This window comes from Heterodontus francisci, chromosome 22, assembly GCF_036365525.1.
Source record: "Heterodontus francisci isolate sHetFra1 chromosome 22, sHetFra1.hap1, whole genome shotgun sequence".
NCBI classification, from domain to species: Eukaryota; Metazoa; Chordata; class Chondrichthyes; order Heterodontiformes; family Heterodontidae; genus Heterodontus; species Heterodontus francisci.
Window position 1 is genome coordinate 48,209,881 of NC_090392.1, and position 23,194 is coordinate 48,233,074.

A 23,194-nucleotide genomic window follows, 5' to 3' on the forward strand; every position below is an offset into this window, starting at 1 on the left:
ATAGGGCTGTTTTATCTCCTACATTAAAGGCTAATGCTCTGCACTTATTTACTAAATGATGCTTAATGTCAAAGAGGAGGTGAGGGATAGCTGGGAGTTGTCAGCGTACATGTGGAAACTGGTGCTGTGGTTTTGGATGATGACAATGAGTCCAGTCAGTGTCAACTTGTATAAATCAAATGCTGGCACCAAACCTCCAACAGTTACTACAGAGGATATGAAAGCCGCATTGTTAGAGCAGATGAATTCACCTGAGTGTTTGTCAAGAGATAAAAACCCGGAAATAATTTCTGGAATAAAGCATTACAACAGCAACAAGGTGAGGGTTGCAACCTGACAAATAAAGCTTATTGTGAATCTATGTAGGAGATGGTGAACGGAAACTTCTGAAAATTTCGCCCAGCAGTCACATCTAGAGCATGAAGAACGGAGACCATGTTTGGTCTTATATGTTTTTAACTGCACATGAGGAGCAATTCCTCGATGGAAAAGAGTCAGTCTTTCAGGAAATCTCGATGGCAGTCCAAAACAAATACTCAAGTTTTTTCTCTTTCAAGATAGGCTCTGCTGTTAGTGAGTGGAAAAAAGTAGCTTCAAATATTAGCTTTACAAAAATAACTTGAACATCTGAGGCGCCTTTAACATGGTAAAAGTCCCAAGGTCATCCAAACGCAAAATAAAGGGATTAAGAAAGAAACGGGGATGAGGGGCATTACAAAAGCAAACCAGAAAAATAACAGTTGACTCAACATGGAGTTTAATAATTTTAGATCATAACCTCTGCCCCCTTTTTTCTTTGTTCATGTTTTTATTTGCTGGCTTCTTCTCCCCAGCCCTTGTTTCTTTCTTAATACCTTTGTGTTCAGACAGCTGCTATCCTGTCATCTACACCTCAGTCCAGGCACATCTTTTGTTTCTTTACTTGGCTTTGTACCATGAAACCTTTTGTCATTTAATCTCACCTGCCCTCTGCCTATCACAGACCTTCCCTTTTGTTCCTCTTCCCCCCTCCCTCCTTTCACTTGATCAAAACCTATCACGCTTTAACTTTGGAAGGTTCTGATGGAAGGTCACAGACCTGAAACGTTAATTTTGTTTTTCTCTCCACAGATGCTGCCTGACCTGCTTATTTCCAGCATTTTCTGTTCCTGTCAGAGTCAACCTGTGTAAGCCAAAACTGGAGCCAAAGCTCCAATAGTTGTTACAGCCGATATAAAAGCTGCATTGTTAGGGCAGGTGAACTCACATGAGTATTGGTCAGGGGACATAAAACTGAAAATCATTGCTGGAATAAAGCATTACAACAGCAACAAGGGGATGGATAGCAGCGTTGGGAGTGTTCATGCATCACATGGTTTATGACTCAACCTAAATGACCAGTAGTGGAACCAAATCCGACCTTCTCAATATTAATCCGCATCCTCCCCCATGATGTGTGGGTAAAAAAAACCCACTGCGAACACATTTGTTGCCGTTTTTAAGGCAGCAGGTTTCATGTTATGAGAATGGTGGGCCATTTCATTAAAATATTTAAACAAGTGTAAATGATGCTTGGGATTCCCAAGTGAAAGGGGGACAGGAGCTCCCGGCTGAAGTGTGTAGATGACTTTTGCAGCACTCCTTGTGGGTCAGGAGAAAGAGGAGTGTTCCCCGAACCCTCAGTCAAGCCTTCGGCTTCCACTCTGCTGATTATGGCCTCTCTTTCTCTCTCTCCCTCCACCTTCCACGAGTGCAGACTTCTACTCTTCCCCACCTCACCCCCAAACCCCAACTCACTCTCTCCTGCAATAATGACGACCAGCCCTAAGGGTCCCCAGCTGTGGTCTCCTTCCACAGAAGAAAAATACGAAAATGGGGTCCTGCTATTAAATTCAGTGGGACCTCTGCATCCCCAGCCTTGCACCCTCCCCATAAATAGTGTTTCATCAGATCTCACTGCCCTGTCTAAACAATGGATCTCCCATACCAGGCACAACAGTGAATGTCCTAGATACAGTGGAGATGAGCTGAAAGCTGTAACAAGATAGTGCCATCTTCTTCAATTTCAGAAGCTGGTAGAATAGGGACTCTATAAGACCATTGACTTAGGTTAAGAGCTGCCAAATGGTTTTGCTAAATATTATGTGATTAAGTAAACAAAAGGGCAATGAAGTTAGAGGCTTACCTACCCCTCCTCAAAAGATTGAAAATAATAACGAGTTGCCTCTGTTGCACCAACCAAAGTCCTCCCGGGTCCTCCACAATTTTCCGCCCTGACCCACGATCTCTCCCTCCCTATTCTCCGCCCTTGGCTGCAGACTGATGCTGCAGCTCTTACTGTCCAGTCAGCCTCTCAATCTGGCTGGCAGCCAATAAAGGGTCAAAAAATGTAAGTAAGGTGCTGCTGATAAACATGGCCTGACCTCCAGAGACTTTCCCTTCTGGATTTCCCATCTACCACCCCTTCCTGTTCTCTCCCCAACTTCCCATCAATCTCTTCCTAATGGCTCCAGATGGACTACCCATTTGAACAAGATTAGCCCAGAAATACTTTTCAAAGTTGGTCTGGGACTAAGGAAATTGAAATATGCATCTCTTAAACTCAGTTGCTGGCAATCAATGATTCAGATAAAACCTACAGGATGTTTGTAGTTGAATTGAATGGTTTGACCACCACCGCACCCACCCCCCCAACAACAATCCCCCCACACCCCCCACAACATCTCCATTACATGAAACAGACAATAACCGGGAAGAAATTTATCTTAGGAGATGGCGTGAAACGGGTGTTATTGAGTCGGCCGCCCAATATATTCCCTGCCGTATGTTCAGTTTAATGGAAATGAGGTTAATGGAGATGATTATTTGGAGGTGGGGGTGGGGGGAGGAGCACAGCAGGAGACCTCTGCGATATTGCCCATTGTGCACTACCCCGCAAGATAAATTTCTACCCCAACATCTGTACTGGGTCTAATGTATCAATTTAAATCGATGGGAAAATAAGTGAGGTCTACTATAAGTGCGCACTGCTCCTCACCAAATATTTCTCTACGCATTCTTTATTCCCACCAGGTCAAACTTGCCCTAAACTTTCCTTCAATAAAAGGATCCACAACAAGTGGAATTTAGATAAATAAAGTCAAATAGGACAGAAATGGGCTACTATTCAAGCATTTTTGTCCAGGTTTAGACCCTTTAAACCATGCAAAGCTCCAAAAGAGAACTTTTTTTATTCCTTTACTGGGATGTGGGAATCGCTGGCAAGGTCAGCATTTGTTGCCCATCCTTAATTGCCCTTGAGAAGGTGGTGGTGAGCTGCCTTCTTGAACCACTGCAGTCCAACTGGTGCTCCCACAGTGCTGTTAGGAAGGGAGTTCCAGGATTTTGACCCAGCAACAGTGAAGGAACAGCGATACAGTTCCAAGTCAGGATGGCGTGTGGCTTGAAGAGGAACTTTCGGGTGCTGGTGTCCCACATGTCTGCTGCTCTTGTCCTTTTAGGTGGAAGAGATTGAGGGTTTGGAAGATGTTGTCGAGGGAGGTGAGTTACTGCAGTGCATCTTGTAGATGGTACACACTGCTGCCACTGTGTGCTGGTGATGGAGGGAGTGAATATTGAAGATGGTGGATGATGCCGATCAAGCAAACTGCTTTGTCCTAGATGGTGTCGAGCTACCTGAACGTTGTTGGAACTGCACTCATTCAGGCAAGTGGAGAATATTCCATCACACTCCTGATTTGTGCCTTGTAGATGGTGGACAGGCTTTGGGGAGTCAGGAGGTAAGTTACTCGCTGCAGAATTCCAAGCCTCTGACCTGCTCTTGTAGCCATAGCATTTATGTAGCTACTCCAGTTCAGTTTCTGGTCAAGAGTCACCCCCAGGATGTTGATAGTGTAGGATTCAGTGATTGTAATGCCATTGAATGTCAAGCAGAGATGGTTAGATTCGCTCTTGTTGGAGATGATCATTACCTGACACTTGTGTGGCACAAATGTTACTTGCTACTTATCAGCCCAAGCTTGAATGTTGTTCAGGTCTTGCTGCATATAGACACGGACTGCTTCAGTATCTAAGGAGCTGCGAATGGTACTGAACATCGTACAATCATCAATGAACATCCCCACTTCTGACCTTATGATGGAGGGAAAGTCATTGATGAAGCAGCTGAAGATGGTTGGGCCTAGGGCACTACCCTGAGGAACTCCTGCAGCAATGTCCTGGGGCTGAGATGATTGACCTCCAACAACCACAACCATCTTCCTTTCTGTTAGGTGTGACTCCAACCAGTGGAGAGATTTCTCCCTGATTTTCATTGACTTCAATTTGGTAGGGCTCCTTGATGCCACACTTGGTCAAATGTTGTCATGCTATCAAGGGCAATCATTCTCACACCACCTCTTAAGTGCATCTCTTTTATCAATGTTTGGACCAAGGCTGTAATGAGGTAAGGGGCCAAGTAGCCCTAGGAACCCAAACTGAGCATCAGTGAGCTGGTTGTTGCTGTTTAAGTGGCACTTAATAGCACTGTTGATGACACCTTCCACCACTTTGCTGATGATCGAGAGTAGACTGATGGGGTGGTAACTGGCTGGATTGGAGTTGTCCTGTTTTTTGTAGATAGGCCATACCTGGGCAATTTCCACATTTCTGGGTAGATGCCAGCGTTATAGCTGTACTGGAACAGCTTGGCTAGGGGCGCGGCAAGTTCTGGAGCACAGGTCTTCAGTACTATTGCCAGAGTGTTGTCAGGACCCATAGTCTTTACAGCTCAAATCCTGGCTGATGAGTTTTGCTGGTTAGAGGTCATTCAAATTCAAGCAGCGCTGTCTGATTGGCTCAGTTTCTATTTGACTGACAGATCCTTTTATGAATTTGTGGGGTGAGATATTTAAAATCCACCAGCTCTTACATGTGAATTAAAATATACAGACAAATTCTGTTTGAATCAGAAGTGCACAACTCTGACCCAATTACACAACTGACCAGACTTACTGTCCAAATGTGCACTGTAAAAGGTGCACTAATTTCCACATCCAGTATGTGCCCTGCCATGTTCTGCTCCACAATGAGATTGCAAAATAATGGAAAACATACACTCAGAGCATGGCCCAAGAACGGAAAACCCAAAAGTGTCCCTGAAAAGCGGGCCACCAGAGTAGAGGATTTACCTGTCTATCTCGTCTGGCATGTTGGACTTTGTTCGGGCCAATAGCTGTTTGACAACTGCTTCTGAAAGGAAAAGAAAAGATTTACGATGACACAAAGAATACTTTAGAGAATGTGTAAATTCACCCTCCAATTGCTACTCCTCATCCTGGCTGTTCTACACCAAAAAAAATTTACTTCAAAATTCTGAGAGCACCCATCACATTTCAGACGTGCCACATGAGATGTCACACTCGGGGCATCACACTTGAGGTGTCTCATCTCAGATGTCGCATTTCAAAGATGCAAGCAAGTTTTTAAAAAAGAGAAAAACTTGATTTTATTCTGACCAGGAGCCATTTTATCTTCAAACTACACAAACAAAAGTTAAACACTGCGGGAAATGTTGAGAAGGCCATTGGACCACTGACAAGACCGGCTTGGTGAAAAAGTCACAGAATTGGCAGTAAAGTATGGTGGTGGGTAGATAACTGATTTAAAAACAGGAAACAGAGTGTATTTGTAAGCGAGAACTGTTCAAGTTGAAAAGACATTGGCTGGAATTTCACAAGGAGGTGGTGGCCCCGCTCACTGGGAGCAGTGGCCACTGATGGGACTGCACCCAATCAGAAGAGGCACCACAGAGGGAAGTGGGGGAGGTCTTCCAGCAGGAGCGGCTCATGCTGCTTGGGGGGCCCTCCATGGGCCACAGTGTGCCCAATCCGGAGGGCCTCCCCAGCCTGCAAGGAGGTCGCCCAGTATTATTGGGCGGCCCCCCAGGCGGCGAAGTGCCCATTCACCAGCAGTGGCGGGAAGAGGCCTTAAATGGCTATCATTTGGGCATGGGATCCAACGCCAGCCTGACCAATTTTACACCCCCCCCCATCTCCCAGCCTACTCTTGTGTGGTGGGTGGGGGGGGATATAAAATTCCAGCCATTAAGTGCACGCTACCAAAGGACTGATTTTGTTACCCTTTGCTGTATTAAACAGATAATGGCACAGAGTTTGCTGTGAATATAACAGAGACATTAGCGGTGCTCACCATTATTTATGTGCAAATCACAAAGAAACTTCAGGCAAGTCACAGATATGGGAAAAACATGAAAATCCTAAAATCCAGCTACAATAAATCCTGTCCCAATAATTACTCAGCTAACAGCCTTATGAATGAAACTGACCAAAGGAAAAGGGCATTAATGTCAGTAACAGAAAATGAAAAGCAATGCTGTAAAGGATAGGCCTGAGAGTCCTTATACAAACACATAGGTCATTCTGACTATAGGTGATGGTGTAAAATGAGAGCTGTTAGATCAGCCGTTTGCTTGAAGTCAGTGGAATTGAAAATCGGGAGAGATGTATACTGGGGAGCTGATTCGATAGTGCCCTTTTTACATGCTTGAAGTCAACAGCTCCTGCTGGAAGACCTCCCCCACTTCCCTCTGTGGTGCCTCTTCTGATTGGGTGCAGTCCCATCAGTGGCCACCTATCCCAGTGAGCGGGGCCACCACCTCCGTTGGGAGGATTAGGGATAACGAACAGACATTCGAGCGAGATCCAACCGGACCATACATTAGCATTGTTGGCAGTGCAAAACTATGGCAAGCAGAACAGTAAGACTGAGAGCTGGATCTCAGAAGTTACGAGCGTCCAACCACATATCCACGCCATCACTAAGACCGCCTGCTCCCACTTCCATTATATCCACCCTGTCTCAGCTCACCTGCTGCTGAAACCTCATCCATGCCTTTGTCACCTCTAGACTCGACTATTTTAATGCACTCCTGGACACCTTCCACATTCTACGCTCTGTAAACTTTAGGTCATCCAAAACTCTGCTGCCTGTGTCCTAACTCACACCGAATCCCATTCACCCATCTGCCCGGTGTTCACTGCTCTACACTGGCTCCCAGTTAAGCAACACCTCGAATTTAAAATTCCCATCCTTGTTTTCAAATCCTCCATATCCTTGCCCTTCCCTATCTCTCTAATGTCCCCCACCCCCACAACCCTCTGTGATAATCTGCACTCCACTAATTCTGGCTTCTTGAGCATCCCGATTTTAATCACTCCACCACTGGTCGCTGTGCCTTCAGCTGCCAAAGCCTTAAACACTGAAATTCCCTCCCTCTACCTCTCTGCCTCTCTCTTTTTCTAAGACGTTCCTTAAAACCTACCCCTTTGACTGACCTTTTGTCATCTGCCCTAATATCTCCTCCTGGGCTTGATGTCAAATTTATCTTTATCATGCTCCTGGGAAGTGCCTTAGCACATTTTATCAGCTTAAAGGTGCTATATAAATAGAAGTTGTTGTTGATAAAAAGTGCTTCATGAATATAGGCTGTCAGAGAAATGTGAAGGAGTTACTTGATAAGAAAATGATACAACAGATACTTAAGGGGCGGATGTGGCAGCAGAAGGAGGTAAGGTGAAACAATAGGGAGAGAATGGAGCAATGATGGGGCAGTAACTTGTTAAGTGTTACCTATTACAGACCAGTAGCACAAGGTGGCCAGTTGGGTGAGGGGCTGTTTGGAGTTCAGGACATCATAATGTGCTAATGGCAGGGGATTCAACCACCTGGCGACTGACTAAACGCATCTGGGCCAATGTGAAGGGAGGAGTGAAGATGGGGCAATCTGCAGGACTCTATAACTCCTCATTTAAACAACTCAGGGAGAAGTCAACATCGTATAAGCAGTTTAAGCAAGACCCCTCAATTGAGGATTCCAAAGCCAGGATCAGAAGCTGTTAAAGCTTCATCGAATCATAGAATGGTTACAGCACAGAAGGAGGCCCTTTAGTCTGTCGAGTCCACGCCAGCTTTAGGAGCAATTTAGTTAGTCTCACACCCCCACCTTTTCCCTGTAGCCCTAGAGATTTGTTTCTCTTCAGGGGATTATCCAATTTCCTTCTGAAAGTCAACAATTGAATCTGCCTCTCCTACCCTTTAGGTAGTGCATTCCAAATCCAAACCACTCATTGCATAAAAAAGTTTTACCTCATGTTGCTTTTGGTTCTTTTGCCAATCATCTAAAATCTGTGTCCTCTAGTTCTCGACCCTTCCACCAATGGGAACAGTTTCTTGCTATCTGTCTAGACCTGTCATGATTTTGAACAGCTCTACCAAATCTCCTCTCAATCTTCTCTGAGGACTGCAATCCCAGCTTCTCCAATCTATTCATGTACCTGGTGTTCCTCATCCCTGGTAAATCTTTTCATAAATCTTTGTTGCATCATGTCTAAAGCCTTCACGTCCTTCCTAAAGTACGGCGCCCAGATTAAGGCCAAACCAGTGTGTTATAAAGGTCCATCATACCTTCCATGTTTTTGTACTCTATGCCTCTACTTATAAAGCCCAGGACTTTATATACTGATCTTGCAAATGCTTCTGAATTTCAGAAATTCTTCCCCCTCGCCGCCCTTTCCACTACTGTTATCCCAGTCTATATTAGGATAATTAAAGTTCACCATTATAACTACCCCATAGTTTTTACACCTCTCTGTAATTTCCATGCAAACTTGCTTCTCTATATCTTTCCCACTAGTTGGTGACTTGTAGAATGAACCCAGTAGTGTAATGGCACCTCTATTGTTTCTTAGCTCTAACCAAATAGATTCTGTCCTTGACTTCTGGGATATCCTCCCTCTCCAGCACTGCAATATTCTCCTTAACCAATACTGCCATCCCTAGTCCTTTCATTACTTCCCTATCTTTCCTGAACACTTTGTATCCAGGAGTATTTACTACCTTGTCCTGCCCTTTCTCAGCCTGCAACTTACCACCCTTATTTACCATGCTTCGTGCATTTACATACATGCACTGTAAACATGAATTAGATCTTACTGTATTCCCTATTAGTCTGACCCCATGCAATGCCTTACTATTTCTGTCCCAGTTCCTTTGTGCAACTTATTTCTCCTTTCCAATGCTACATCCTGGTTCCCATCCACCTGCCAAATTAGTTTAAAGCCTTCCTAATACCACTAGCAAATCACCCCGCGAGGATAAGGCCTGCTCGGGTATACAATTGAAACACGACCCGGGCCTGATCTGACCATATCTAACCCGAACCCGACCCGGGGCTGAGTCCTTTGGTTTCTTCCCGCGCCTGACCCAACCCAACTCGACTATCGGAAATTAATGACGCTTACTCTTACTTCCCTTTACCTCCCTGACCAAAAGGCAGCACTGCCACTGTGTCCGAGCCAGGCCGACCCGACCCGAGCCCGAATGCCGGACCCGGAAGAGCGACCGACTCGAACCTGACACATGTCATCGGGTCCCGTCAGGTTTGGGCCGGGTAGCCATGCTCTACCGCGAGGGCATTGGTCCCAGCCCTGCTGAGGTGCAACCCATTCGGTCTGTACAGGTCCACCTCCCCTGAACTGCTCTCAATGTTCCAGGAATCTAAAGCCCTCCCTGCTACACCATCCCTCCAGCCACATATTCATCTGCTCTATCCTTATATTTCTATACTCAGTAGTGTGTGACACTGGGAGACTTGGCTCTGGCTCCACTCCCCAGAACAACCATCCCCCTCACCAGTATTCAGAACTGAATACTGGTTGGAGAGTGGGATGCACTCAAGGAAGTCCTACACAACCTGCCTGGTCCTCCTTGACTGTCTGGCAGTCACCCATTCCCACTCTACCTGCACACCCTTAAGCTGCTATCCGTGTAGCTCTCAGCCCTGTGGATGCACCGTAGCAATGCCAGCTGCTGCTCAAGCTCCAAAACCCAGAGCTCGAGCTCCTCCAGCTGACGAGACTTCCTGCACGTGTGGTTGTCCAGGGCACGAGAAGTGTCCTGGAGTTCCTGCCTGGCATAGGAAGTGCATTCCACGGACCTGAGGTGCCCTGCTGTACCGTTATTTATTGGACTATTTACTAAATTAAAAGAAATAAATTTAAGACTTAAATAAACACTCATCAGCTACTCACCAATCAGCTCTTTCCTTTATGCTGAAATCACTTTATTTTATCAGGAGGTTAACTTAAATGTTTTTACTTAATTCTTATTATTTATATATCCCAGTCTTTAATTTACTGCAATATTCAGAACCCTTAGTGTTACTATGCCTCTTCATTTAATATTAATTTTATCCCCAGGTCTGATTAATTAATTAAACACTGATTGTAATTATATAATAAATTATCCAATTTGTAATGTATAAAATATAAGTTAAAAGTAATGTATTTTATCAAATTAGCTTACTTCAATTTTGAAACTAATTAATTATCTAGCATTGGTCTCATGGACGCAGTGGACACAATGAGCAGAATCTTCTCAGCTTTAAAAATTTTCAGTCGTCAGGACTAATTACGCGTCCTGAACACACTCGCTTCTGCAGTGCGCCCTCTAACGCAATCTTACGAGAGGCAACCAATTAAAGAGCTGCTTCAGCATTCGCTATCCAATGAAGGTTGGCGGGCAGGTTCCCGAGATGGGAGTCCCAATCAGAGGGCCCATAGCACTGGACAGCCCACAGCCCCACTGGGAGAGGTGGGCGCTGCTAAGGCAGGGAGGGAATCTGGGTTCTGGCCTTGGGGCGGAAGGCCCTTCTGACACCAGGAAGATTCCAGCAGCTTCTGAAAGTGGCTCCAAAATCGGGCCTTAATTGGCTGCCCACCTCCAAATAAATGTACCTGGAGGTGGAACAGTATCAGGGAGCTGCCCCATCACACAACTCTCAAAATTTCCACGCACCCCGCCTCCAAAGCCACCTCCACCGGGCTGGTAAGAATCTGATTATTCTTTTCTCTAATGGTGCTGATGATTGGACAATTGGAGGAGTCCAGACCAACATCGGCAATGCAATGAGGAAGGCAGGACATGAAATGAGGGAGAACCTGGTGACTGGCAATCCAGAAGATCAACGTAGCCACCAGCCAGACATTCGGAGGAGGGTAAGAGAGCTGTGCAATTTCGATAGTGGCAACAGTTGTTGCTTCCTTTGATGGAAGTATGACAGAGTAGCCTTGACTGCTCAGATACTACAGTTTCAACATAGTAGATGTAACTTCTGGTCAAATTCCTGTTCCAGAATCACACTCTTGAGGGCTTGCCTTTAGCCATTCCCACCACTACTGTACCCCTTTCAACCCAATCCACTGTTAATTTGCTCCAGTAGGTATGCTACCAAGAGAATAATCAGGGTGTCAGGGTGGTCATGGGAAGGAAATCATGGCAGAAATTCGTCTGACATTATTGGGTTCAGTGACAGCAACCCATGACCTGCTTGTGCTGGTTGTGTTGGAGGTTGACAGCACGCAACCTTGGTGCTCTCACCTCATTACCATAATTGTAGCATGGGGACAAGCCGGTTCCCTACTGCTGGCTCCCTCTTTGTGCTTACTGCCTCTGTGCTCAGCGGGAGACTGAACAGTGTTGTGCTAAGAGGGCATGGTGCAATCAGCACTCTGTTCTTAAAGGCAGGCTGTCCCTCATAAAGGGAAACTGCACTGAAGAAAATTGCTGCAATTTAAAACATGGAAAAGGGCAGAGAGAGGGTTCTAGGGTGATAGATGTGGCACTGGAAATATTAGTGGTGGAGGTGGGCAGGAGGAGAGATGCCATGATTTCGCAGGGGGTCAGGAAGCCCTCAGAAAGGAGGGGGAGCAAGGAGCCAGGATGTTGCACACCCAGAGTCTGGACCTGAGGACCTGGCAGCAGTGTAACAAGAAATCTAACCACCTCACATGGGTGGTCAAGGTCAGTGAATACATCTACCGATCTCACATACTGCTCAATGCATCACACCCCTACCATTCACCCAGCAGCACTCCGAGCACTCAGGACTCACACCTAACATCCAGATACTTCACCTCATCCTCACACACCGACCAGTGCTGCCAGCTTCATACCCACCTCTCACTGCCTCCACATACCTCCAGCTATTCAGCTATGGTATGAACATCACCCAAGCACAGTGCTACATAATTACTAACATTTTGCCTGCTCTCTTCCAGGACAAGATGGCACACAATAAAAGGGAGCAGAGCAGAACCAATGGGGACAAGGATTCCTTCATGTCCTGAGCCCTACAGAGGAAATGGCTCTTAGAATCCTGGGGCCAGCTGCAACGGAGCTCCTAGCATCCAGCTAACATTGAAGATGACTGTATCTTCCTGCCTTATGCCCCTTCTCAATTCCCAGCACAATTCCCAGAGTTTTTTTTAAACTCATCTTGCTACCTGACATGCTGAGCAAGCTGCAGACGCTGTGACCATGGACCACTTGCTTTACAGCCCAACCCCCACGCTCACACCAACCTTCCCCTTTCATTCCTTGCTTTAATACACCCAAGAACTGCTGCCTGCCCAGCCACAGCAGCCCAAGGATGAAGAGAGTGCAGCAGCACAGCACCAATGAAGAGGCCTTGTCACTTGATCCGACACTCGCCGCCACCACCCTAGATACTTGCACTGCACATACCTTAGAGGCTAGTGTTGAGGTCAAATCAGCACTTAGTGAGTCATCTGGGCACCAAGTAGCTGCAGCCAGTCCAGAGGGAAAGGATTTGCCAGCTCATCGGAGGGAAAGGTCTCAGACATGTTTTTCTTCAAAGAACTCAGATGAGGACCTCGATGGGACGGCATACAGGATAGCACTTCCTGCCACTTTGCAAAAGCAGAAGTTCTTAAAAATTACTTTATCAGCAATTGAGGTGTCTGGACCTTAAAGAAACATCAGTTCGGGGCCCATCTTGCAGCTTAGTGCTTGTTGCTTGCACAGTAGTACATGAGTTTTGGGCACGAACCTGCACGATCCAGATTTGGTATCCCGGTTGGACTGTGTGACGTCAGGAGAGTGCAGCAGCCTTCCGGCGCAAGCTGGGGACGCCGACGTGGACACCCTTCTCAAAAGCACAGGTGGCAGCAATATATAGATGAAATTTCACCCACTGTGCGTTATCTTCAGCTGTGGACTACAGGACAATGGTGGCCCCAATCCTGTATGTCATCTTTCTAGTAACTCCATCTTTGAAACTCTCCGATCAGGTAATGGCCCATATCGAAGTCAAAAGTGAAATCCTCTGTGATTGTGGCCATGGTATACTATCCCTCCTTGTCTTTATTTCAGTAGTTTTCCAACATGGTTAACCATGCCATCCTTCTGCAACACCTCTCCCCTATTGTCCAGCTGTGTGGGAATACCACTGGCTTTGCTCCACTATTGCCTATTCTGTCATAGCCAAAGAATTTCCTGCATTGGCTTCTCTTCGTGCTCCCACACTATTACCTCTGGAGTCCCCCAAAGATCTATCTTCCACCGCCTTCTATTTCTTATCTGTGTGCTGGCCCTTGACAATATCATCTGTGGCATGTCGTCAGGTTCCACAACTATACTGACAACACCCAGATCTACCTCACCAGCACTTCTCTCTCAACCCCTTCACTTGTCTCTGCGCTGTCAGACTGCATATCCAACATCCAGTCTTGGATCAACTGCAAACTCCTCCAATTAACTCCTCTATTGGGAAGACCAAAGAGGTTGAGTGGAATTTTAATGGAACTGACCTGCGCACAGCGGAACAGGAACGCTATCATTGCAGTGGCGTGATGATGACCCCCACCTGTCAGGAAAGGGATCACGGCAGGGGTCAGAATTGTCTCATCCTGCATTGCATCTGGACTGTTCTGGAAGAAAAGCAAGTGGAAACAAAACGTGGGAAGGCTGCTGCCCAGGTTCTCTGACTCTTCCCTGGAGGTAATGCTGGAGGCAGTGGGGGCCTAAAGAGATCTGTTGATTCCCGTGGATGGGAGAAAGAGGCCAGCCACACAAGTCAAACAAGTCTCTGAAGCAGTGAGCAGCAGGAATGTGGTCCCTAGAACATAGATACAGTGCCGCAAGAGGTTCAATGACCTCATAAGGACAGGAAAGGTAAGTGGATAGCACTTTCAGTGCCAACCCCCGTATCCCCATCTGACATCCCCAGCATAGCACTCCTCAGACCAACACACATTGCAGCTCCACTCATTCCTCTCTCTTGAAGCAGCTGCTCACATCCTCATCTGAACAGCCAGCACTCTCACTCACTCTCATCTTATTCACATCTCAATCCCATCCCTCAGTCACCCTCCACAAATGTTGTCCTTCCCTCCTCTCCACACAATCCATTTCTCACCCTCATAAGGGAAGCTGTAGACTGCAGGAAGATATCAGGTGGGCAGAAAAGTGGCAAGTGAAATTTAACCCAGAGAAGTATGAGGTGATACATTTGGGCAGGTCATACAAGGCAAAGGATTACATAGTAAATGGGAGGATACTGAGAGGTGTAGAGGAAGTGAGAGACCTTGGAGTGCATGTCCACAGATCCCTGCAGGTAGTAGCACAGGTTGATAAGGCATATGGAATACTTTCCTTTATTCACTAAGGCACAGAATATAAAAGCAGGGAGGTTATGCAAGAGCTATATAAAACATTAGTTAGGCCACAACTTGAGTACTGCATGCAGTTCTGGTCACCTCATTAAAGGATGTAATTGCACTAGAGAGGGTACAGAGGAGATTTACAAAGATGTTGTCAGAACTGATAAGCTGCAGCTATGAGGAAAGATTGGATAGGCTGGGGTTGTTCTCCTTGGAACAGAGGAGGCTGAGGGGCGATTTGATTGAGGTGTACAAGGTTGTGAAGGATCTGATAGAATGGATGGGAAGGACCTTTTCCCTTAGCAGAGGGGTCAGTGACAAGGGGGCATAGATTTAAAGCGATTGGTAGAAGGATCAGAGGGGAGATGAGGGAAAAAAAATTCACCCAGAGGGTGGTGGGGTCTAGAACTCACTGCCTGAAAAGGTAGTAGAGGCAGAAACCCTCAACTCATTTAAAAGGTATCTGGATGTGCACCTGAAGTCCAGGGATACAGATCAAGTGTTGAAAAATGGGATTCGGCTGGGTGGCTTGTTTCTCGGAAGGTGCAGACGATGGGCAAAGTGGCCCCCTTCTGTGCAGTAATTGTTTCTACATTTTCTAAGTAGTCTAAATATCTGAAAAGGAGGGATGTGCAGGGATGCAGGGAGAGGGCGGGGGAGTGGCAGTACGTGAATTGCTTCTTAAGAGGGCCAGCACAGACACAATGTGCTATAATGATTGTTTAATTCTGTAAGTCTCTGCAGGAGGAGAACACACAACTCCAGGGAGAGACAGAGAACTGGGAATGGCCCTGCAGTTCTAGCCACCCTGACCACTGTGGAGGAGGAGGCTTGGAGATCAGCAGGGTGGGACAGTCAATGAGCTTAGGTGATGGAGAGATGGGGGTCTTCCACATACCTGCAACAGAATTAGATGTCACACTGCCACTTAGCACATAACAGTCAGCCACAACGATCTGCGGTTACCACGAACTGAGGTGTGAACATCTGCACAATGTATACTTTGAACCCTTTCCACATGTCAGTACGAACTCATGTCTTTCATCGCCCACAGGTCTTTCAAGGGTGTCACTGCCGCTGGAGTGGGAGGAGCCAGAGGGGTCCTCAGAGGAGGTTGTGCGCTCTGAGGAAGCACCGTCACAGGATTTATGCACACCCTCCACCAGCTGAAATACACACACCTCAAAAGGGACTCCAAGGGAAATAGATAGGTTGTCACATGGTGAGGAGCAGGTGCTGGAGACAGGGACAGGAGTGGAGAATCCCTGTCAAAGGGTGCAGGATACTTCAAGCTCTGCTCAGTTGGATGCAGATGGTCAACCTCGGGGGTCATCCACAAAGAGGACAATTGTGCATCCTTGGAGAGAGACTGGAAGAGTGCACCTCAACCATGAGTACCAGGATGTCTCAGGCATTTGTGCTGATATCCACCTCCTGGGAAACAGTGGTCACCTGCGGGGAGCATCCAACACAGCAGACAACCGAGTGCACGCTGGGCCTGACCAATGGTCTGCACGCTCAGGCTGCCAGTTTAAACAGGATGGAGGAAAGCCTCACCTTGGCCATTCAACACCTCACTGAAATGCAGCAAAGTGTTCTCCAGCCCTTGTCTAGCAGGGAAGTGCAAGTGACCATGAGAGGGAAGATGGAGAGAAGGCAAATGGGACTCTTCTCAAGGTGCTCACACTTCTCATCACTTGTCCCCCCTCCCCCCTCAGACAGAGCACCACATGCTTCCACCTGGTGTAGTTGGGGCAGTCTTTGGCAGAGCCCTCTTGGGCTCCAAAACCCAGAGGACATCCACCACAAGCATCTCAGCTGTCAGAGTAGGGGAACAAGCAGCCTGCCTCTAGCTCTGCTGAGTCACAGGGATAGCAACACATAGGATTAATTGAAAGCAGAAGAGAAAGACTTCTTGGTTGCACAAGGGGATTCACATAGTTGCTTATAACAATGCCAATGTTGTTTTGACTATGGACATTTCAATAAATCAAGCACTTTATTGGAACTCTTCATTGCGCTACCATTTCCGTTGTTGCATCATGAATTCCAAATAAACATTAGCCTTCAGGAGAACAGTACGATCGGAGTGGAACACGAGGAAAGGGTGTGAATGTGATGGAAGCATTTAAGACTGTGGGAATGATTTGTGTTGGGTGGGGTGGGGTGCAGGGTGGAGTGCCTTTTGGCTTCATGCTCTCCAGTTATCCGAAGCATGATTGCATGAGCCCATCGCAAGCTTCCCTGGCAGCCAGATGAGTGGCTGCAGCACACTGGCCGCATCAGGCTTCTCCTCCTCCTCCTCGTGAGGATGCAGAGCGGTCAGCATCTTCCTCCTCCTGCAGCTCCAGTCCTCTCTGCAGCACCATGTCATGCAAGGCATGGCAGACCACGACCATTCTCCACTCTCTTGCTAGTGCATTTTGAAGGATGCCCATATCTGTCCAGGCACCTGAGTCACTTCTTCAGCACCCAAATGGCTTACTCAATGGTCGCCCTTATGGTCATGTGGCTCCTGATGTACTTTTCCTCTGCATTACTGGTAAGGCTCCTCATTGGTGTCATGAGCTAGATCCTCAGAGGATATCCCTTGTCTCCAAGGAGCTACACATTCACTATGCGTACAGATACAAAGATCTGTGGGTAACATGACTCACCAAATGAAGGAATCATTTCAGCTTCCAGGATATCTTGCACAGATGTGAAAACCTTCTGCTGGTCATATATCAGCTGAACACTGATGGAGCGGAATCGCTTCCCATTAACAAATACTCCAGAATGATCTGAGGGCGCCTTGATTGCCACATGTGTGTAGTCAATGACTCCCTGTTGTTATGAAGATGCCTCTATATTTTTAAAGTTTTGTTTTGAGGACTCATATTTAAATTGTGGAAATGGATTCATTGGAAGGCTGAAGATTTCATAAATGCTGGACTTTGCTTTGTTGTTGACAGTTCACTGAAAGAACACTGAGATGTTGTTTGAAAACAACCTTTGCTGGAAATCATGTGTTTTGGGCTCCGTAAACAACAGAAACCTTGGCGTCCCCATCCCATGGCATCTTCCCCTGCAATCGCAGGAGGTGTAATACCTGCCCATTTATCTCCTCTCTCCTCACTATCCCATGCCCCAAACACTCCTTTCAGGTGAAGCAGCGATTGACTTGTACTTCTTTCAAGGTCGTATACTGTATTCGCTGCTCACAATGTGGTCTCCTCTACATTGGGGAGACCAAGCACAGACTGGGTGACCGCTTTGCGGAACACCTCTGCTCAGTCCACAAGCAGGATCCTGAGCTTCCGGTTGCTTGTCATCTCAACACTCTCCCCTGCTCTCATGCTCACATCTCTATCCTGGGATTGCTGCAGTGTTCCAGTGAACATCAATGCAAGCTCGAGGAACAGCATCTCATTTACCAATTAGGCACACTACAGCCTGCCGGACTGAACATTGAGTTCAATAATTTCAGAGCATGATGGGCCCCCCATTTTACTTTTATTTTTAATTATTTTTTCTTTTTTACATTTTTTACATTTTTTTGGTATGTTTATTTTATTTCATCTCAGTTTGTTCAGTTTGGTTACCCACTGTTTTTTTCATGTTTGTACTTGCAGCTGTTCAATCTTCAGTCCGTTAATACCCTATCTGTACTAATGCTTTGTCTTTCAACACACCATTAACACATTGTTTGCTTTTGCTCCCTGACCTTCTGGTCAGCTAATCTGTGGCCTTGTCCAATCTACACCTTCTCCTTTGTTATCTCTTGCCCCACCCCCGCTTTACTTGCTTATAACGTTTGACATTTTTAACTTGTCAGTTCTGAAGAAGGGTCACTGACCCAAAACGTTAGCTCTGCTTCTCTCTCCACAGATGCTGCCAGACCTGCTGAGTATTTCCAGCATTTCTTGTTTTTATTTCAGAAACTTTGGTGACCTGGGGAAGATGTTTACAGAGAAGCCACATGTTAAGGTTTATAGAGGTCAGGAGGTTGACCTTCTGTTTTAGGGTTTGAATATTGTTTTCATGTCAGTCAGGGTGTGAGCTGTTCAGAAGACAGTTGGGGTTTTGCCTGCCAAGGAAAAAGAAACCACCCCAGCTCACCTCTTTCTCTACCTCTTTGAAGAAACCCTACAAAGATCTAATGTGGGAAAGCTAAAATCCCTGGTGCTGCATCTCTCCTGAGAAGTTGAAAAAACTTGCCAGATTAATTCTCAACACTGCCTGAAAAGAACTGCTTTCGAACAGATCCTCATGTCCTGTCTCCACATACCTGGACACTAGACTAAAAGGGACAACTGACATCCTGCCAAATCTTCTCTTTTTTTTCTTCAAGAATTAGCAAGTATTTAGCCAAAGTATTCTTTTCTCGTCTTTTTTTGTAACAGACCTCTGCAGAGAGAATTTCTGTATTTTTTTCAGTGTGTGTGTGAGTCTGTGCATGGGGAATTTAAAAAGGAAACTTTCATATTTCAATTTGTGTGTTAATGTTCGTTACTGGATCAATGTTGTTCAATAATAAACTGAGGGTTGATGAGGGCAATGCTGTTGATGTGGTGCACATGGACTTCCAAAAGGCATTTTGGAAGGGCAGTGGATGTTATCTATATGGACTTCAGTAAAGCCTTTGACAAGGTCCCTCATGGCAGACTGATACAAAAGGTGAAGTCACATGGGATCAGAAGTGAGCTGGCAAGATGGATACAGAACTGGCTCGGTCAGAGAAGACAGAGGGTAGCAATGGAAGGGTGCTTTTCTGAATGGAGGGATGTGATTAGTGATGTTCAGCAGGGATCAGTGCTGGGACCTTTGCTGTTTGTAGTATATATAAATGATTTGGAGGAAAATGTAGCTGGTCTGATTAGTAAGTTTGCGGACGACACAAAGGTTGGTGGAGTTGCGGACAGTGATGAGGATTGTCAGAGGATACAGCAGGATATAGATTGGTTGGAGACTTGGGCGGAGAAATGGCAGATGGAGTTTAATCCGGACAAATGTGAGGTAATGCATTTTGGAAGGTCGAATGCAGGTGGGAGGTATACAGTAAATGGCAGAACCCTTAGGAGTATTGACAGGCAGAGAGATCTGGGCGTACAGGTCCACAGGTCACTGAAAGTGGCAATGCAGGTGGATAAGGTAGTCAAGAAGGCATACGGCATGCTTGCCTTCATCGGTCGGGGCATAGAGTACAAAAATAGGCAAGTCATGCTGCAGCTGTACAGAAATTTAGTTAGGCCACACTTAGAATATTGCATGCAATTCTGGTCGCCACACTACCAGAAGGACGTGGAGGCTTTGGAGAGGGTGCAGAAGAGGTTTAGCAGGATGTTGCCTAGTCTGGAGGGCATTAGCTATGAGGAGAGGTTGGATAAACTCGGATTGTTTTCACTGGAACGACGGAGGTGGAGGGGCAACATGATAGAGGTTTACAAAGTTATAAACGGCATGGACAGAGTGGATAGTCAGAAGCTTTTTCCCAGGGTGGAAGAGTCAGTTACTAGGGGACATAGGTTTAAGGTGAGAGGGGCAAAGTTTAGAGGGGATGTGCGAGGCAAGTTCTTTGCACAGAGGGTGGTGAGTGCCTGGAACTTGTTGCCGGGGGAGGTGGTGGAAGCAGGTACGATAGTGACGTTGAAGAGGCATCTTGACAAATACATGAATAGGATGGGAATAGAGGGATACGGATCCCGGAAGTGCAGAAGGTTTTAGTTTAGGCAGGCATCAAGATCGGCGCAGGCTTGGAGGGCCGAATGGCCTGTTCCTGTGCTGTACTGTTCTTTGTTCATTTGATACAGGGCCACACAACAGACTTGTGAGCAAAATCATAGCTCATGGAATAAAAGGGATAGTAGCAACATGGATATGAAATTGGCCGAATGACAGGAAACAGAGAGTAGTGGTTAATGGATGTTCTTCGAGCTGGAGGAAAGTTTGTAGTGGAGTTTCCCAGGGATCAGTGTTGGGACCCTTGCTTTTCCTACTATATATTAATGACCCAGACCTTGGTGTATAGGGAATAACTTCAAAATTTGCGGATGATACGAATCTCAGAACAATTGGAAACTATGAGGTGGGTAGTGCTGAACTTCAAAAGGGCATAGACAATTTGGTGGAATCAACGGCGAAGTGGCAGATGAAGTTCAGTGTGGAGAAATGTGAAATGATTCATAGTGGTAGGAAGAACATGAAGAAACAATATAGCATAAAGGGTACAATTCTAAGGGGGTGCAAGAGCAGAGGGCGTAAATCATTGAAGATGGCAGGACAGGTTGAGAGTGCGGTTAATAAAGTGTACAGTATCCTGAGCTTTATTAATAGGGGCATAGAGTACAAGAGTAAGGAGGTTATGTTGAACTTATATAAGACACTAGTTCGGCCTCAGCTGGAGTACTGCGTCTAGTTCTGGGCGCCGCACTTTAGGAAAGATGTGAAGGCATTGGAGCAAGTACAGAAAAGATTCCTGAGAATAGTTCCAGAGATGAGGAACATCATGTACGAAGACAGATTGGAAAAGTTGGAGCTGTTTTCCTTCGAGAAGGCTGAGAGCAGATTTTATAGAGGTATTCAAAATCATGAGGAGTCTGGACAGAGGGGATAGGGAAAAACTGTTGCCACTTGTGAAAGGATCGAGAAGAAGAGGACATAAATTTAAAGTGATTGGCAAGAAAGCAAAAGCGACATGAGGAAAAACTTCGTCATGCAGCGAATGGTTAGGATCTGGAATGCACTGCCTGAGAGTGTGTTGGAGGCAGGTTTAATCGAGACATTCAAAAAGGAATTAGACTGTTATCTAAAAAGGAATAATGGTGCAGGGTTACAGAGAGATGGCAGGCAAATGGCATTATGTGAATTGCTCATCCGGAGAGCCGGTACAGACATGATGGGCTGAATGGCCTCCTTCTGCACTGTAATGACTCTGTGATTCTGTGATCAAATTACATATTGCAACCAAAGCATTGGCTGAGTATAGCCCTTGTTGTTCCTGTTGGTGAGATTAGAAAATTTGCATATTTGCAATGCAGTGAATCAAATAAAGGCAGCCCAAAAATAAAGAATTTGCATTTATATCACACACTTTTCAACCTCAGGGTGTGCTAAAAGGCTTTACAGCCAATGAAGTACTTTTTGAAATATAATAACAGTTGTAATGTAAGAAAATCATCCATAAAATCACATACATCCAGGTCCCACAAACAGCAATATGATAATATCTTTTAAGTATTGGTTGAGGGAAAAATATTAACCCGGACACCAGGGGAAACTCCCTTGTTCTTCTTGGAATAGTACGATAGGATCTTTACATCCACTTGAGATGCCTTGGTTTAACGTCTCATCTGAAAGACGGCACCTCTGACAGCTCGACAGCCCCTCGGTACTGTACTGGAAGTGTGAGCCTGGCAAGTCCCTGGCAAACACCCATCAAAGAATGAACTGCTCTTAAAGTTCTTCCCCAGTAGAAAGATGGTAGAGTCTCTGACAAATAAACAAACTGCATCCGTCAAACTCCATCCACTGACACAACATGGTTAGCTATGGAATCCAGGAACCAGCTTGAGTACCTCAAAGAAGCTGTGGGGGAATTTTCTCGAGTGTGTCCCGAGTTTTGTCATGGGTTTTTGCCCCTCCTCAGGAGTCAGTGGTTGGAGAGGGAGGTGAGTGACATGTGCACTGACGAGCTGGATGGCCTTTTCTCACCTTCCTTTTCAGATATTGGAAACTGAATGCAGTCTGGAACATGCTCAGTGTGCTTCCTGCTACACTGATACAAAGGAGAACAGGGTTTCTTGGTGTCAGTCCCACCCTGCACAGATCAGTTTACACCTTTCACAACCCTGCATAGTCCCAGAACTGTCTGTTCATTTCAAAACCTTCTCCCCCCTTCATTTACTTCAAGATTCAGTTTGATGAATGTCAGTCATGCTTTAATACTGGGCTCCAGTAACTGTAAACAAGCCATTTTCAACTATGGTGACACTTTCTGGCAAGAATCACTGGCGCTTCTTACCCCAGGAGGTCCTGAGTCCAATTGCACAACCTGTACTACCCAGACCACCTAAGATCAGCTGATTCAAACCAGGAACCAAATCCAAGATTTTCTGGTTTGGAGCTGTAGAAATCTACAAGCTTACAGCTCCAAAGGGGGCCATTCAGTTCTTCGTGTCTGTGCTGGCTCTTTGCAAAAGCAACCAAAACTAATCCCACTTTCACAGCCTCTCACTATAGTCCTGCATCCTCCCATATTTCAAATATTTCCTTGAAAAGATGGGATGGTCTCTGTTTGATCACTCCCTGTGGCAAAGCATTCCATGCCCGCAGAGCAAAACATCTCCGCGCCTCTCTCCTCACTTTCTTTCCAACAATTTTAAACTGATGACCATCCCCTCATCACTGAGGTTGCAGAGCAAATAGTCTATTGCTTTTCACCCTATCAAAACACTGCGCAATTTTAAACTTTACCTTTATTAAATCTTTATTAATTGGATTGTGAAGCTTGGTTATGGACTGTCCTTATAACTCAGTCAGTGGAGAAGCTCTAACACTCTTTTAAGAAAGACCAAGTGAAAGGCATTAAAGGTTCCTCACCGTTGCCTTTAATCCCATAAGGTAATGCATGAAGCACACAGTTTGACTTGTACCACCAGTCACCTTCAAGCGTTAAAAATAAATTGCTATTCCGAGTAAAACTGAAAAAGAACACA

At 45.9% G+C, this 23,194-nt stretch overlaps 1 protein-coding gene across 6 annotated transcripts in view; it reads right to left on the reverse strand.

The window, feature by feature from the left end:
* The window catches only part of LOC137381347 (CMP-N-acetylneuraminate-beta-galactosamide-alpha-2,3-sialyltransferase 4-like), a 274,200-nt gene that overhangs the window by 66,744 nt on the left and 184,262 nt on the right, over window positions 1–23,194 (reverse strand). For all 6 annotated transcript variants that reach the window (XM_068053787.1, XM_068053785.1, XM_068053788.1 and 3 more), the window contains exons 7-8: window positions 23,079–23,179; window positions 5,148–5,208 (exon numbers count right to left, since the gene is read on the reverse strand). In XM_068053787.1, coding sequence (XP_067909888.1) covers window positions 5,148–5,208; window positions 23,079–23,179 — 162 coding nt within the window. The remainder of the gene's footprint in view (window positions 1–5,147; window positions 5,209–23,078; window positions 23,180–23,194) is intronic.